General features: G+C 42.4%; 1 protein-coding gene across 1 annotated transcript in view; it reads left to right on the top strand.

Annotated features, from left to right (window-relative positions):
- Positions 1-6,958: 6,958 nt before the first annotated feature.
- The window catches only part of ITGBL1 (integrin subunit beta like 1), a gene marked incomplete at both ends in the record, with an annotated part of 153,144 nt that continues 144,924 nt past the window's right edge, over positions 6,959-15,178 (top strand). The window contains 2 exons of the mRNA XM_082484538.1: positions 6,959-7,047; positions 8,412-8,623. Coding sequence (XP_082340664.1) covers positions 6,959-7,047; positions 8,412-8,623 — 301 coding nt within the window. The remainder of the gene's footprint in view (positions 7,048-8,411; positions 8,624-15,178) is intronic.

Below are 15,178 nucleotides of genomic sequence, written 5' to 3'. Positions count from 1 at the left end.
TTGACCTAAAGAGCAAGCCATAAACACACAGATAAGAACTGAATTTGGGAGTTAATCTGAAGATATTGCTTTATGGTAATGTGAAATAGATCAAAAAGAAAGATATGTCTTAGTAGAGATTTAGCTCTCATCTCTGTAACTCTAGAGCAAATAAAGGAATTTCCTTATTCAGTCTTCAAACTTCAACACACAGTTGAAACTGGCCATGGGGAAACTTCCATGTAAAAGGAAATTTTGGAAACTTCGAGAAGGCTGATGTTGAGAATTCAAGAGGAGAATTCTCAGCCTTACCTATCACTTTAATTTCTGTAACATGATTTGCAAACGCAGTAAGGTCTTCCTGGATAAAAGGTAATTAACAAACCGAAGTTTCCTAAACCTGTTCACTCAGTAAGTCCTAAAGAAAAATGGGGAATGCAAAGCATCTACTTAGTTTTGCATGGTTTGTTGCAGAGTTTGGATAGCCCTCAAGGCCTGCTTTTTTTCTGGGATGCAGTTAACTCAAGCAATTAAAAGGATAAAAGTTAGAGTCAAGTGTTTCTAGAGTGTCCCAAAACAGGCAAGTAATGAACATCCTTCCCATTTTCAGGGAGGAAGAGCAAGACTTAAGAAGGGAAAGCACTAATAGATCCCCAAGACAAGTCGGGGAGCAAGAGTTCTGTCTTATAAAATCCAATTGCTACTCTCCCACTTGCTGACAGCTGTATAAATACGCATGTTTCCACAGCAATACATGTATTTTAATTATCCTACTGTGACTGAAAGGAAGTAAAGCTACATTAGAAATAGTGAAATTATGGGCTTTTATTTCTGAATTTATTTGAGCTTTATTTGTAACTCTCTTGTCCTTACTTTCCATAAGTATCTGTTAAGGAGCTGAAGCGTAATGTAAACAATTTTTTAAAACATTCAAAGGAGCTGAGCTTATTGGAAATGCAATTGTTGGAATCTGATTTACCACTTATGAAAGAATTCACTGCTTGATCAGATTTCAGATGTTCCATAATGAGTAAAAGAATTCATGAAATATTCATTTTGAAATGATGCTTGAGCTTTTAAAAAAGGTCACAAAATGTCATTTAGAAATTCAGAATTCAAGTTCAGACCCAAAGGAAGATTTAATCTTTTAGGCATAGCATACAAGTCAAAAACTGCTCTATTCCTGTTTTGTTGCTGTCTATCCCCAGGGCGTCCAAAGTCCTTAGTCATCTTAATGGCGGTTACCACAAAGTTCTCCTGTAGCCTGAAGTCCTGCTCTGCACACACTGAGCAGCACCCTGGTCTTGCCAGGGCTCCGTGTGACTCAAACCAGCCCAGCAGCCCGGCTTTCTTCCATCTATCTGCTTTGTGTGCCTCTGGCTGAGAGGGGGTCTTGCTCTGAAGTCTATAACTGCAACAGAAATAGTCATGGAGCAACATCAGACTAACGACCGCAAGAGAAGGTTGGTTAATGCTCATGAGTAATTTTGATTGGGATGGATTACAAAACTGCCATTCTTGAGTGTCTGGTGTCAACATTGATGAACTGGAATAAAGGACATGGAGTACAGTTTTCAAGCTTTCAAACCTTAAGAAGGGTCCTAAGTCTACAACTAACTATATATGTGTTTGATTTGCTTTCAAAAAGTACTGAGTACCCAATGAGGGGTGATAACTGTGTTCCCCTTGCCTGTTCTTTTTCTTAATTTCTGTCTCTCCTTCATTTTTGGTTTAACAAGAAGCAGCAGGACCCAGTGCAAGACAGAGCATTGAAACTATATGAGAGTGGTTGCTGTTGGCTGGAGAACCTGGTGTGCATATGTTCAACTCAGGCACTCAACCTGAGTTACTGGAATTTTGCCTCTAAGAAGTCAGCAATATATATTTTTTAATTCACTATCCCTGGAAACAGCTCTGCGGTCAACAAGATGAGAATGGTCTTTCATTGGAACTCATTCAGGTAACTAGTTAAAAAAATACAAAAATCACAAACATTTGTGGTTGTATTTGCCACTCTTTCAGATTTTTCAAGATTCCCAGCAGCAAGGAACATTGTCCCTTCGAGAAGTAAGGCACAGTTTGACCGCAGAGTGAGAATTTATGTTGGAACATGACAATACCCATTTATCTCCTTTCTTGGCCTCTTCAACAATACTGGTAGCTTGGATTACACCAGACCTTGACTCACTTTCTGAAATAAATGCTAAATGGTTAAGAACACAGTAGTAAGTTTTTTAAAACATACTATTATTGCTGGCATTCTGAGCTGTCTTGCAAGCTCACGCTAAAAACTCTTATGCTGCCTTAAGGCCTTCGTAAAAGCAGGGTATTATTGCTGCTTGGGGGAATTAACTAGTAAACATTAAACAAACAAAACCCCTACCTACTATTTAAAGTTTCGACTGGGACCCGAAAGAGTAAGCTAAGGTTTTACACTAGAGTATAACACAATAACATCTTGATTAATGTTGGCCTATGAACTGTTTGGGTAGCTTATATTCGCTACTATTCGGGCCAGCTACATTCAGGCCAGTTCAGCTTTAATCTTGTTCTAACCTTGATCCTGTAACTCCAAAAGCTATTTTTATTCCCTGCGTGATACCATCAGCTGTCCCAGATTCTATGTCATGTCAGCAAAATGAACACGAGGTTTTGTGTTCCGCGCAGCTCTGGCCTACTCTGTCTGTTGCTCCCTTCCAAGGCTGCCATCGGCTGGCACAGCGATGACTCTCGACGGCTGCGTGCATTTCTGAACTGTTTAATTTCGACGGATTTTAGTTAACTCCATCAAGTACTTTGGTCCATGGGTTTTAAAGTGGTTTGTCGCAGATCTTTACAGCTGTCTCATTTAGTGATTGTATATCCTTGACAGAAGTGGTGAAGGATCACTGGAAACTTCCACCTCTCCTCATTCTGCGTTTTATGAAGAAATAATAACTTGTGTGATATGTGGGATTTTCAACTTCTGATTAATTTTAGAAAATTGCTATGTAAGCGAATGCCTCCCCAATATCTCCACTGGTATAAACCCATGGTGTTACTAAAATGGCTTCCATGGAAACCCAGGAGGATTATTTGACAAATTTTGATGATCTTCAGTTATTTTTTAAGCTTAGACTGTTCACTGGATCTGCATTTTTCTTTGTTTTGTTAAAAAAAATAATCTTAAAAATAGCATGGAATGTGGTTTGCAAACCTAATGGCTTCGTTAAAGTGACAACAAAATTAAGCTGGCCACTAAGAGGCTGTAATAAAGGAGTAGGCAGAGTCTGTCTGCCTCCTCATACCAAATGAAATCTTGTTCAGTAGCACAGTATGTCATCAGAGTCATAGAATTATGGGATATTTGAGGTTGGAAGGGATCCCTGGAGATCATCTAGGCCAACCCGCCTGCTCAGAGCAGGGTCGCCTAGAGCTGGTTGCCCAGAACACTGTCTGGATGGCTTTTGAATATCTCCAAGGGTGGAGACTCCACAACCTCTCTGGGCAGCTGATTCCAGTGTTAGACCACTTACAGTAAAAAAGAGGGGGTTTAATGGTCTTTTTCTTATGTTTTAATATAATTCTAATTTGCTTTACTACAAAAGAAATTCTGGCAAAGTTAAAGTTAAGATATTGCTTGCCTTTAAAAAAAATAAAAAATCACTGCCAATGAATTACCTAGTCTACCTCCGGGCTTGCAACTTGGTTTTCACGCATAACGTTACATCACCCTTCCTCACAGTTCAGAAGGCTATGAAACCACAAAATAGCCATCACCAGTTTGGGTAGGAAATTACGCTATTGTTTCCTGTCCTGGTAAATAAAATTGTAGGAGAAAGGCTTATCCCAATTCTCTTACTGTACCAAATCCTGCAGACTTTTAATAAGAACACTAATAGCGATACACGTAAACTGAGGTTCAAGTGTAGGTGTGTGTAGCAGCATTTATTTTCTTGATTCCGTGTCTTTATTTGAAGACATTTCTTGTCTGACAAGTATTATTTACATGTATTGCCTACTTTTCAAAAGGCTGTTCAGTATTTGCAGTATGTTCCAGCTCCTCTTCCTCCTCATTGGCATTGTGTTGACTCTCTCTTCTCTGCCTTTACTCTGCAGGTAGTGACATTACAATGTGTAAAGTGTATATCTACTCAAGCACCTACAGGTCTGAAGCCTTAGTCTGAAACTCCAATATGTAGGAAAAGCAACATTTCATGAGTGCTCTACCTCACGGAGGTGTATGTTACCCAGTAGAGAACAAAGATCCTGAAGATTATATGCAGGAGTGGCTGAAAGAACGTGAGCAGTCCTCAAGACAGCATGTCAGGTTCTCATTTAGAAAGAGACTGACTCCTTTTAAATTGAATTTACAATCTGTTTGGAAGCCACTTAGCTCCCAAATATAAACACATCTAGTGAGCGTATATGCATATATATATATATGCATGCATACAACCATTCTAGGCTTAAATGATTAAATAATAGATCTGAGCAAAGGTTAAAATCCAGGAAGGGAGCACTGCGATACTATATGAGAGACACGTACACATGAAAGCAATTATTAAACTTAGTCTCTGGGTGAATATTTTAAGTACTGCACCCTTGGACTGTGTAACTGCACCTTCTCCAAATTCGAAAGGTCCACAGCCAAGAGGTATGTGTTACATAAAACCTCGACAGATGCAAATAAATGAAAAATAAGAGAGTGATAAGGTCAACATATCATGATGGATGTCTTCTCCTCGTACATTTGAAGTTACAGTTTGCAGGCTGCTTGAAGGTCTTGCTATCAGCACCAGTCTGCACAGCGAAAAAGGAGGAAGGTGAACAGATGGCAACATTTTAGTGTGTGGACTGCGCTTTGTGTGCCAAAAGGGAGTTACTATTGTTTAAAATGCAAAGCTTTCTATTTATTCTTCTCTAACTCCAGACTTCTGGTAGTACAATTTCTGACAATCATATTGTTCTTAAAAGTACTCCCTTTTTCAATCTAAGGGGTTTTAGTTATTTATTTGTTTATTGTAGCACTACAAATAAATTTGAAAAACTATCACACAGCTAGAACGCAGTGCTGCATTAAGAACGGACTTCAAAATTCAAGGACAGTCAAAACCAAAGGCCTGCCAATATTGCTTACCTTTTCACTAGATCCATCCGAGTCAAATGCATGAGGTTAGCACAACTGTCAGCATTCGCAAGGCTGAAGCCAACAGATCACTCTTCATACAGGATTTTTACCAGCTGCATTGCATGAGAATATTCTGCAACATATTTGCAATGTGAAATATGCTAGAAAGGGCAGCAAAACTGTTAAAATTTTAGTATACAGTGTGCAAAAGCTATATACAGGGGTTTGAGGGTTTTCCCCCTGCCCCCAATTTTCCTTGTTCATGTTTTAGGGCAAAATTATGTGCCATGTATAGGATAGTACACTGCAAGTAGAGAGCAAAGTTTTACACTTCACAACTTCAAGATATCCTATTAAAATAAGACAAAAGTTTTATGTTTTAATAGTCCATTGGAATCATGTTTGGCTTTAACCTGTATATCTTCAGGGAATAAGATTACAAATATACTAGAACACATTTTGTCCAATCTCTTCTTTCATCATTCAGTTAAAGTTTAGATTTCAATTGAATGGGTACTTGACTAAAAACTGGGGTTTATGGGCCCTAAACTGGACTTCAAAGGTTCTTTTGGGCATCTGCAAGACCAGCAGAGCAAAGTTAAATGTTTGATGTGTTTTTGTTTTTGTTTTTTTTTGCAGGAAGATCACTAGCAGAACTAGTTCTGTTAGCAGGAATCCTGGGAATTGTACCCTTGAGTTCACCATGTTAAATGCAAGGCACCTAATTACACTTTTGGGAAAGGCACCATCTGAGTCAAAGGAGTTTTAACCAAATCTTAAAATGTTTTCTACAATGGTATAATCTGTGGTATACCAGATATTTAATATGAAAATAAACCAGGAGTTGTTCCTTTTCAGAAAGCTACTGAGGGCTTTAATCTCCACTATAGGCTCCGGAACCAGGGAAAGTCTCTTCTGTCAGCTGCCTGCTTTAAGAATGTATGTGTATGTGTATGTGTGTAGGCTAGGACACCTCTATCCTGCCATCTTTTGTGGTGGCAGTTTGTTTCTTTAAGAGCTTTCCATCCCAGGGAGGTGCCGGGCAATCAGCCATTTCCCAGGACAGCCAGAGGGATCAAAAAGCATTGCAACTTTTCCTTAGCATAAAGAAACGCAGGTGGCCATTCCCAACAAATTTCCCTTATTTAGAGAGACTGTGCCTCATTTTAAGCTTGGTTTTAAAGTGCTTCCAAAATCTCCTGCTGCTCAGGTGAAGCATTGTGACGTGCGTTTTAACGAGGCATTAGGAAGCGGCTAACTCATAGAATTTTTTTGATTTGCGGTCCCTCGGGCTGGCGTAGCTTTGGCGGCCGGCGGTGTGCCACAGCGCGATGCCGGGAGCAGGTGACCTCGGGGAAAGGAGGGACCTGGGGGAGGCAGGCGGGAGGGAGGTGCTCCAGCAGCCGGGCAGGGATGCTGCAGCTGGGGAGCACTGGTCCCGTCTCCTCAGCGCTGCGCATTTCCCCCCCCACGTTACACGGCTGATCCCGAGCAGCCGTCCGTCAAAGGCCGGGGGGATACGCATACCTCAAATATTTACGGTGCCTGCACTTTGCGAGCGAGGCAGTTCGTTCGCGTCTGCGGACGGGCCACTTTTAAAACATCAAAATAAACCATCTGGCCGAGCAACTGTTTCTAATTACTTCCCTGCCTAGACTGTAAACTTCGGGGTTTGGCACCGGCCTCCCTCCCAGCGCGCTGCCCAAATCCCGCTCCCAGGCAGCTAATCAGAGCCACTGCAGCACGGGGGGAACAGCCCTGGAGCTGGGCTTGTCCAGCTCGCTGCTCTCCGTCTGCACCCGGTGGGTCTGTCCGTCTGTCTGTCCGTCTGCCGGAGCGCTCCAGGTGCGGCGTAGGGCGGCTCGCGCCATGTACGCGTGGGGGCTGGTGGTGCTGCTGCTGGTCACCTCGCTGCCGGCTGGTCACCCCGCGCCACCGGCCGTCCCCCTGGCCCTGCGGTAAGTGCGGCTGTGAAGCCTCCCCAGGGGTGGTGGCGGTGGCGACTGATGGATGAGATGTCAGGAGCGTGGAGGCCGGGGGTGCGGAGGGAGTGCTGGAGTGGTTGGCGAGCTCTTCTTCTGCCTGCTTAAAAGTGACACTGGGGAAAGCGCTCCGGCTCGCTGCGAACCCAAATAGGTGACGTGCAAACCGCGGGGGTTACTTGCGAGGGTGTATTTCGTGCCTGGGAGGCAGGCTTTTAAAGCAGGGAAGGGGGAAGAGCTGGAGAGTGGTGGCACCCAAACCTCTAAATTCTGCTGCCTGAATGGAGCAGGTGCCTAAACCACAACCCCCCTGCCTCCTCCCCCCCTCCCCCGGTGCGTTCCTGCTCTTCTGTGCAGCGGCACAGCGGGCCGCAGTGGGGCACAGTGGGGCGCAGAGGGGCACAGTGGGGCTCAGAGGGGCACAGCAGGGCACAATGGGGCGCGCTGCCCTTTGCTCTGCCCCTCCACCAGGGCCGGTAGCTGCCTGCACTTAGAGCCGGCAGCTCCTCGGCAAAATCCCGTCTCTGAGAAGTGCCAGGTACTCGTCACCTGAATCCTCCAGTATTCCCCAGCGCTGTGAACACCAGTTTTTGGCTTGGCCGGTCCTTTGTTCTCTTTTCCGACAATCCCACTCCTGATGAGGCAACGTGTGGTTTTTCCCTGTGCGTGTCCTCAAAGTCCTGATCTCTGCGTGCTCCAGTGCATGGTACAATCGCATGGCAGAGCTGCAAATCTTCAGGTCTAGCATCCGGGTTCTGCTGACTTTACTAAAAGCACAGTGACAAACTACACTACTGCATGGAAAGCAGTGATTACTTCGGTTTCCTTTTCTGATGAAATCATGGATCCTATATATCTGACAACCAGAAGGATTACTTTGGCAAATGTATTTTATTAGAATCAACCGTAGGCTTGCTTTTCGGTATCATGTATCCCTCTTACACCGCCTAGATGTTTGGATGTATATGTCTTTCCTAAACCTTTTGGAATAATTCAAATCAAAGTGTTTAATGACAGATAATCAAACTATGCACGTATATGTGTATATACCAGGTATGCGTATATACCAGATATGCATAATGAAAAAGGTGAGCCTAATGCAGTTAACAAGGTAAGTAAAATACAATATAGGCATTCCCGCAGGTAGCAATGAGATTTCTGATGAAAGACACATACATACATTACAACCATAACTAAAGAGGTGGCATTAAAAACAATATTCTGGGGATGGGCTGAAGCCATGGCAGGAGGATGGTTTCCCATGAGCCAAGCTCTCACCGGCTCTGAGCTGCAAGCTCCCAGCTTTGACCGCAGCTTGCTCTGTTTGCTGTCCTTCACAGGAGCGGTTTGGGTAGTCCTTCTTCATGCCGGCTGTCCCGGACCGAGTCAGAGCTCAGGTGTAGCGTCCCAGGGGGGAGGCTGTGCAGCGACAGAGGCAGATGCGAGTGTGGAGTCTGCATCTGCCAAGTGACTGAATCCGGCACATACTACGGTCCGCTCTGTGAGTGCCACGACTGGATGTGTGAGACCTACGACGGGAAGATCTGCGCAGGTAAGGAAGCCCCTGTGGTGACAGAAGCTTAGAAAGTTACGGGTATATATTATAAGCAGACATATGTTGGGAACAGAGCACATTGATATAGTAGTCACAGTTATGTATGTGTCCCTGAACCATGATTCTAAAGGGGATTGTGCGCACATCCAAGGATTTCACCAGATTAGAGGATACAAGTCAAAGGCACTGACTGTGTCAGAAAATGGGACTTTGCCCAGAGCGAGCTTCATCTGCAGCAGGAGCAAAAGCTGCTTTGGGTTGGAGGCTCTGCAAGCTGTGTTTTGACTCTTAATACAGGACACGATATTGCTTGTGTTTTTCATATAATATTGCTGCATTTGAACTGCTTGCCTAGTGATGGCATATGGTATCCACCAAGGTTTTAAACTATCTCTGAACAATCAATTTTGTCCTGTAATTTATTTATTTTTTTCTCTCCTCCTGCTATGAGGAAGGTTTGCTGTAATAGGTATCACGCTGAGGGCGTATAAATATGAAAACTCTGTTTTTATCTAAGTAATGATAATGCTTTCCAAATAGAGACATATAACAATGTAATTGTATTGTGGTTTCAGAGATTTTCCCACTGACACTGTATTCTTTAATGTCAGATGAAATTACATACATTTCTGGGACAGAATTTAGTCCCTGCCAGTTGTTGGAACATGTCACTTGGTTTGCATATAAACATTATCACTCTTTCATCTTTCCAGCTGTCTTTACTTAAGTTTCTGGGCTATTTCGGTCAGATTTTGGACTTTTTTTTTTTTTTTTTTAAGCAGCTTAGAATAGGATTTTAGAAAAAAGCAGGAAGAAGAATTGCCATCACATTCCTAAGGGGATTCAGCCTGGAGCTTGATGAAAGGGGCCAGAAGGGTACTTCATTTCTAGTATCCCTGCTTCAACAGCTTTACCAGATTCACACAAACGTGTCATCTTTTCAGGCCAAAAACTGCAATTAGGTCAATGGGAATGTTACAGGAATTCTTCTAGTAAGAGGACAATACAAATACATTCCAGCAGTGGGTTTGGCAAATTTTGTAGGAAAAAAAGAGCAACTTATTTTAGCAACAATGTAGCTAAGAATAAGAAGTCCAATAATAACATGAAAAGATCAAGGATGGGATTAAGAGAAAAATATTTGTATTTGGCACTTCTGACTTTAAAGTTTTGTGGAGAACCTGATTTATAGGCTCTGCAGTTAGCAGAATTAAGTCCAGTTACATAAGAAATATTAGGGGTCTGCTGATCATTTCAGTGCTTTTCTGTTCCAAACGTCAATTTTCTGATCGGTGGTGTGATTTCAATGTTTGCTGTTGTTGCTGGGGTAATTGTGTAAAGGGAAACTGAAAGCTTCTTCAATTTTAATATTCTGCTACAAACTCCACTATTAGGTCCTGTTAATGTCACAAGCAGCGGCTGCAAGTTTTGTCACTGCTTTGGCGGAAAAAGGTGCTGACAGGATAAACAAACCCAAGAGATTTCTAACAATATTAAGCTTTTGTGTAGCACTTCATGCAGCAGTTCAAAGATGTGACTGTTAAGTGATTAAACGTTTGTGAAAAACCAATTTTTTGTAGTTGTCACCTTTTGCAGCTGGAGTATTGAAGCTGCATTACCACTGAGATGTCAAATAATTTGAATTCACTCTTCTGGAAAAAAAAGTAGTAAAGGAATCGGTACAAAGACATGGGGAGGGAAACAGCAGTGAAGGGCCCAGAGGTTTTGCTTGTTTGGTTTGTTTTTTTGACAACGTTGCTGAAAGTCTAGCTGACTTTGTTGGTGTCCTGGGCTGCCCAGCACTGCAGGAGAGTGGCCCTGGGTAACTCCTTCGGGGCTGGGATGCGGGGTCTGGATCCAGATGGTGAAACTCCTCCTTTCAGGCTGTGCTTGCTGCCCTCTTCATTGCCCCCCCCCCCCCATTTTTAGTCACATATCTTTAAGTTGTGTGTATATGGTCAGATGTAGTATAATTTGCGGGAGACTGGTCCTTACGTTGTATGAATAACATCCCCACTGCCCCCAACCATTCAGTGAACCACATCTGATGTTTCTTAACATTACGACACCAAGCTGATTTCCCATGTATGACATGCTTCCCTTTCTTTGCATTTTTGAGCACATTTTTTGACTCAGTGATGAAACTGTCTTTCCTCTAGGTGAATAGCCGAAGTGTCTTACTGCATTCTATTCCTGTTTCCCGCTTTGTTTTTCTTTTTCCTAGTTTTATTTTGATATTTGCTCTCCTGTTTCTTTGCGGGTCTGTCCTGATGAGTACAACGACAATAACTGCTGACTGCTACCACATGTAGTACTTCTAGAGACTAATTGAATATTCCTCTAGAGAGCCATCGTATTTGAGGTTAATGCTGTTTCAAATAAGCTACTTTTCAGTCTTCCAGTGTGATGCCTTTTTCAAATGACTGATGTCTAATCACCAGCGATGTTCATATTCAGAGTTGGACAGGCAGAGTTGTTTGAGTCACGAATGCCAAAGCTAACTGTTCCCTGCCAGTCAGTTCAGACATACCTCCTCTTCCCTCTCCTGTCCAAAGTTGAACAAAATACTTAGTTGCCCAATATGCAGTTCATTACGTTCAAGGCACTTTCTGGGTCAGATCTACCTTCTGGACCGGTCATTGGACATCCATATTCTGGAGAGGGAAGGCCTGAAGATAGAGAAATGTCCATCTGTTTATGGTTGGCTTTTTCTTGTCACCTTGTATAATCAATGGGAAAGAGATTATGCCATTAGCAATGAAGACGAGCAGATGCAAATGTCTCTGTCCTTTTACTCTCCCTTGAGACTTCTCTGCTGTATTTTCCTTCCATGATGTTTCCAGGTGCTTTAGAGGGAATTCTGATCTTTTTTTTTTTTTTTCTTTGCCTTTTATCCCACTGAAATTGATAAAGCAATAGGTGATCTCTCATGAAGCTGGAAACAAAGAAATGAAGTGCTGTAGTCTGAGTCACTGAGTCTCCTGTCCCCCTCAGTGGCCTTTTTATGTGCCTGTCATATCATAGGGTGTAGAGGAAAGAAGAGTCCCAATACTGTCATTCTCTTTGCAATGTTGGTGACATCTTTATTTTGTCTTTTGCTGCTGGTCTTCAAGGAGGTGAGCTAAGAGGAGGAAGACTAAATCAAACACTGAATCAAAACCCCAAAGGATTTATTCTTCCTGCAGAGCAGACAGTATATTTGTTGCTGTTTATTTGCAAATAGTAGTTCTGACCTCAGACAGTTTCAAATTGCCTCAGGCTTTCTTAGCATAAGAGGAGCGTGTTTTGTGTAAAGGAAAGTGGAATGCAGCACCAATTCCTATCACATCACTGCTTGATACCTATTTTTCTGTGGTTTTGCAGTACAGAGAATAATCAATTTCAGTGATTTTTTTTTTTTTTTAGTTAATCTTTTTTACTGTGCCTGTGATTAATGAAGATAGAAAAAGTAAACTAAGCATAGACTTCCACAGCCAACTGGAGTGGGAACACTCTAGATGTTCCTAGAGAACAGACCACAGCAATTGCCAGCTGGGACATGAGGCAGTATCTTCGCACTGCTCATAGTTGATGAGATCAAGGGGCAGATATGACTCGGTGACAGCGCAGAGAGTGATATATGAAGTAGGTTCCTCTTTATTCAGAATCATACTCATTGTCTTTGGTTTTCCATAGTTATTGAGATTTTATAAACAAATTTTCTTCCAAACTGAAATACCTTTTACACCTACTGAATAATAGAGGCACTGCGTGATTTACCACTGCCATAAACAGTGGTTGGGGAACTTTCATTGCCTCTGTTCAGGCCAGTGAAAGATTTCTCTGTTTCTTTCTCCAAAGCTGTAGTTCCTGTAAGTGCTGTACGTATTTTAAGACTAGTTCAGCAATGTAATGGCAGTGTTAGTCGTAGGTTTTCACAGCCAGAAGTGTTATCATAGCTATGTGAAGGACAGGAAGTTATCAGTGCCATTATTTCCCACTCTGTAAGGCTTTGAACTATGCAGAGAACACAGGTGAAAAATTAAATTGACAAGGAGTGGATGTAGAAACGCAGGATAAAGCCGAATTAAAGTATTGATGTAATGCGTAGTTATGCTCCATGTGAGTTTATTTGGTATATGACCCTATATACTAGTTGGGGAGAGTCAGGAAAATGAGCAGAATTTGGAGAACATTTTGAGTCGAGGACTGCTCTGCACAAAAAGTGATTAGTGTTTTTAGGCAGAGTTATCTTAGTTGAGTTGGAAATGCTCTAACAACTGTACCTTTGTATTTGTACTGAAGAGAGGTCTGATACACTGATTTTTCATTTAGCAGCATTACTTGCTAAAAGCATGAGGAAAAGCCCGTCTGTGACCTGCATTGATTGCCATTTGATCCAAAGCGAAATTCAAAGCCCTGGATTTTGAGAACAGGTGTAAGCCTCTTCTCTGTCAGAGGCCACGTTTGTGAAGATTCAGCTGTGACACACATGATCATTGGAGACACAGCCTCCTAAAAAGACCAAGTTAAAAATAGGGCAGGAGGCTACTGATGAAAATGGGAGGTTGTAGTTCTTCTCTGACCTGGTTTGCTTTAGTCTGGATTTCAGAACTTGGCTTAAGTGACATTTCCTCCTGGAACAGGGGTTTGCAGGTGCGGTAGTAGCATACATATTCATGTCAAAAGAGGTTCCCCACGCTCTAGTAGAAATGAAATTGTGAGAGCATAGACCTCATTGCAGGCTCGTTGCCTTGCTGAGTGCACAAGGGCACGAGGTCCCAGCAGACTTACAAAGCACAAGCTAAAGCCCGGACTATTCTCAGCTTTATGCTGTTGGTACCTGATGTAGGTAAACTCCAGCAGCCTTTGTTACATCTACGGTTGCTGTAGTTCTAAATGCAGCGCGTACGTTCATGGCAGCGGCGAGCAAGGCACGAGGAGGAAGCTCAGAGAGAGGCCCTGCCAGGGACATTACTGGAAGGGAAGCATTTTAAAACTATCTTATGAAAGGATTTGTAGCTAAATGCCTAGCCCTCATTTTGAGCACCTTTATCTGCATATACTGCTCGTGGGAAATACGTGCTGGTTTATAAACTAAAAGTGAGTACACTGGGCATGTGGAAGGAGAGACTTTGCAGCACGCAGTAGAGCTGGAATGCAGCCCCTCAGGCCATCAGCAACAGCAAAGCAGGGGAGGGAGCAGCATCTCCTTCACCTTTTGCCCTTCTTTAGACTGGGGTGACAAGCTTACCCGTTGCAGAGGAGAAGCAAACCTTCATTCAAGTTTTGAAAATGTAGATAAATGTTTTGAAGTGGGTTTGAATTTTTATGCTATTCATGGGCTGATAATGAACTGAAGTCTTTTTTTATTTATTTGAAAGCATGCCCTCTGTGACAAAATGGCTTTCACAGACCGAGTCCTTTTATAAATGTGTTTCATTATCATTAATATGGAAAAGATATGGATGCTAGAAAATAGATGGTGTACTTAATGTTACAGACCAGTGTATTAATGATCTTACCTGCTTCATCAGTGGATGGGTTTCAGTAAGTGTTCTTATGACAGCCTTTGTCAGACAAACTCACTGGCTTGGTAAGATTTTCTATGCTTATTTAAGGTTTTAGTGTTGATAGCTGGTCCTGTAAAGGCCTTCAAACCATCCATCACTTCTGCCACTGGACTGTAGACTTTTCAGTATAGGTGTTCCCAGGTAAGGAGCTTGTCACTGATTTAAAAAGTTTCCATGAGCTTTTTTAGGAGGAAAGAACACATTGCTAGTGCTGTCCCAGGAAAAAGGGCAATTTGTATCTAAAAAGGTCTGGTGCTTGGCTTCCATGCAAAGAGAGACCCCAAAGTATCTATGTGGTACTGGAACTTATCAGTGTTTTAACTGGAGTATATGTTCACGGAGGGAGGCCATGTTACTTTGTGGTGTACCACAGTTGTATTCCTAGAGTCAAATTTCCTCTGGAGCTGGAAGGACTATGAAGAACAAGACAAAGGTGAAGGAGCTGGAATTTGAGGTTTTTTATTTGAGTTTTTTTTTCTTTGAGGTTTTTTACTTTTCCCTAGAAAGAGAGGATTGTTTTGGCCCAAACCACTTGCAAGCCATGCTCATAGCAATAATTTGAGATTGAATAGACACACAGCCAGATCCAGTGAGGTATGTTTTCCTCCACTCCTCTGTTCCAAGTCTGAGTACATAATGAAAAAATGTTCTTCTTTAAAACAATATTTTTAAAGGCTATTTGAAAGCTTCCTTTTGGAGTGATAGAGTGAGTCCTTATTTGCAGATAGGGGTTTGTGAGTTGGTACATGGGCAGCAAGCCGGAACACAAACTAACTCAAGCAGTTACATGATCAGATTCTCATGGGAAGAGGAATAAAGATTCAAGAGAGTCTAATTGTAATTGCACCTGTCCCCTTTCCTGAAAGAGCAATTGCATTCCTAATGCTCCTAAGACCTGCTTCGCCCTTCTGCCTGTCCATCTGAGTAGCAGCAGTGATATAATCTGGGGCATTTTCTTGCCAGTGGCTTAAAGAGTGGCAGTCAGAGTCTTTGGAGGCAT

The sequence above is a fragment of the Vanellus vanellus genome (genome assembly GCF_965231255.1).
Source record: "Vanellus vanellus genome assembly, chromosome: 1".
Taxonomy (NCBI): Eukaryota; Metazoa; Chordata; class Aves; order Charadriiformes; family Charadriidae; genus Vanellus; species Vanellus vanellus.
This window is presented reverse-complemented; position numbering and strand designations above follow the sequence as displayed.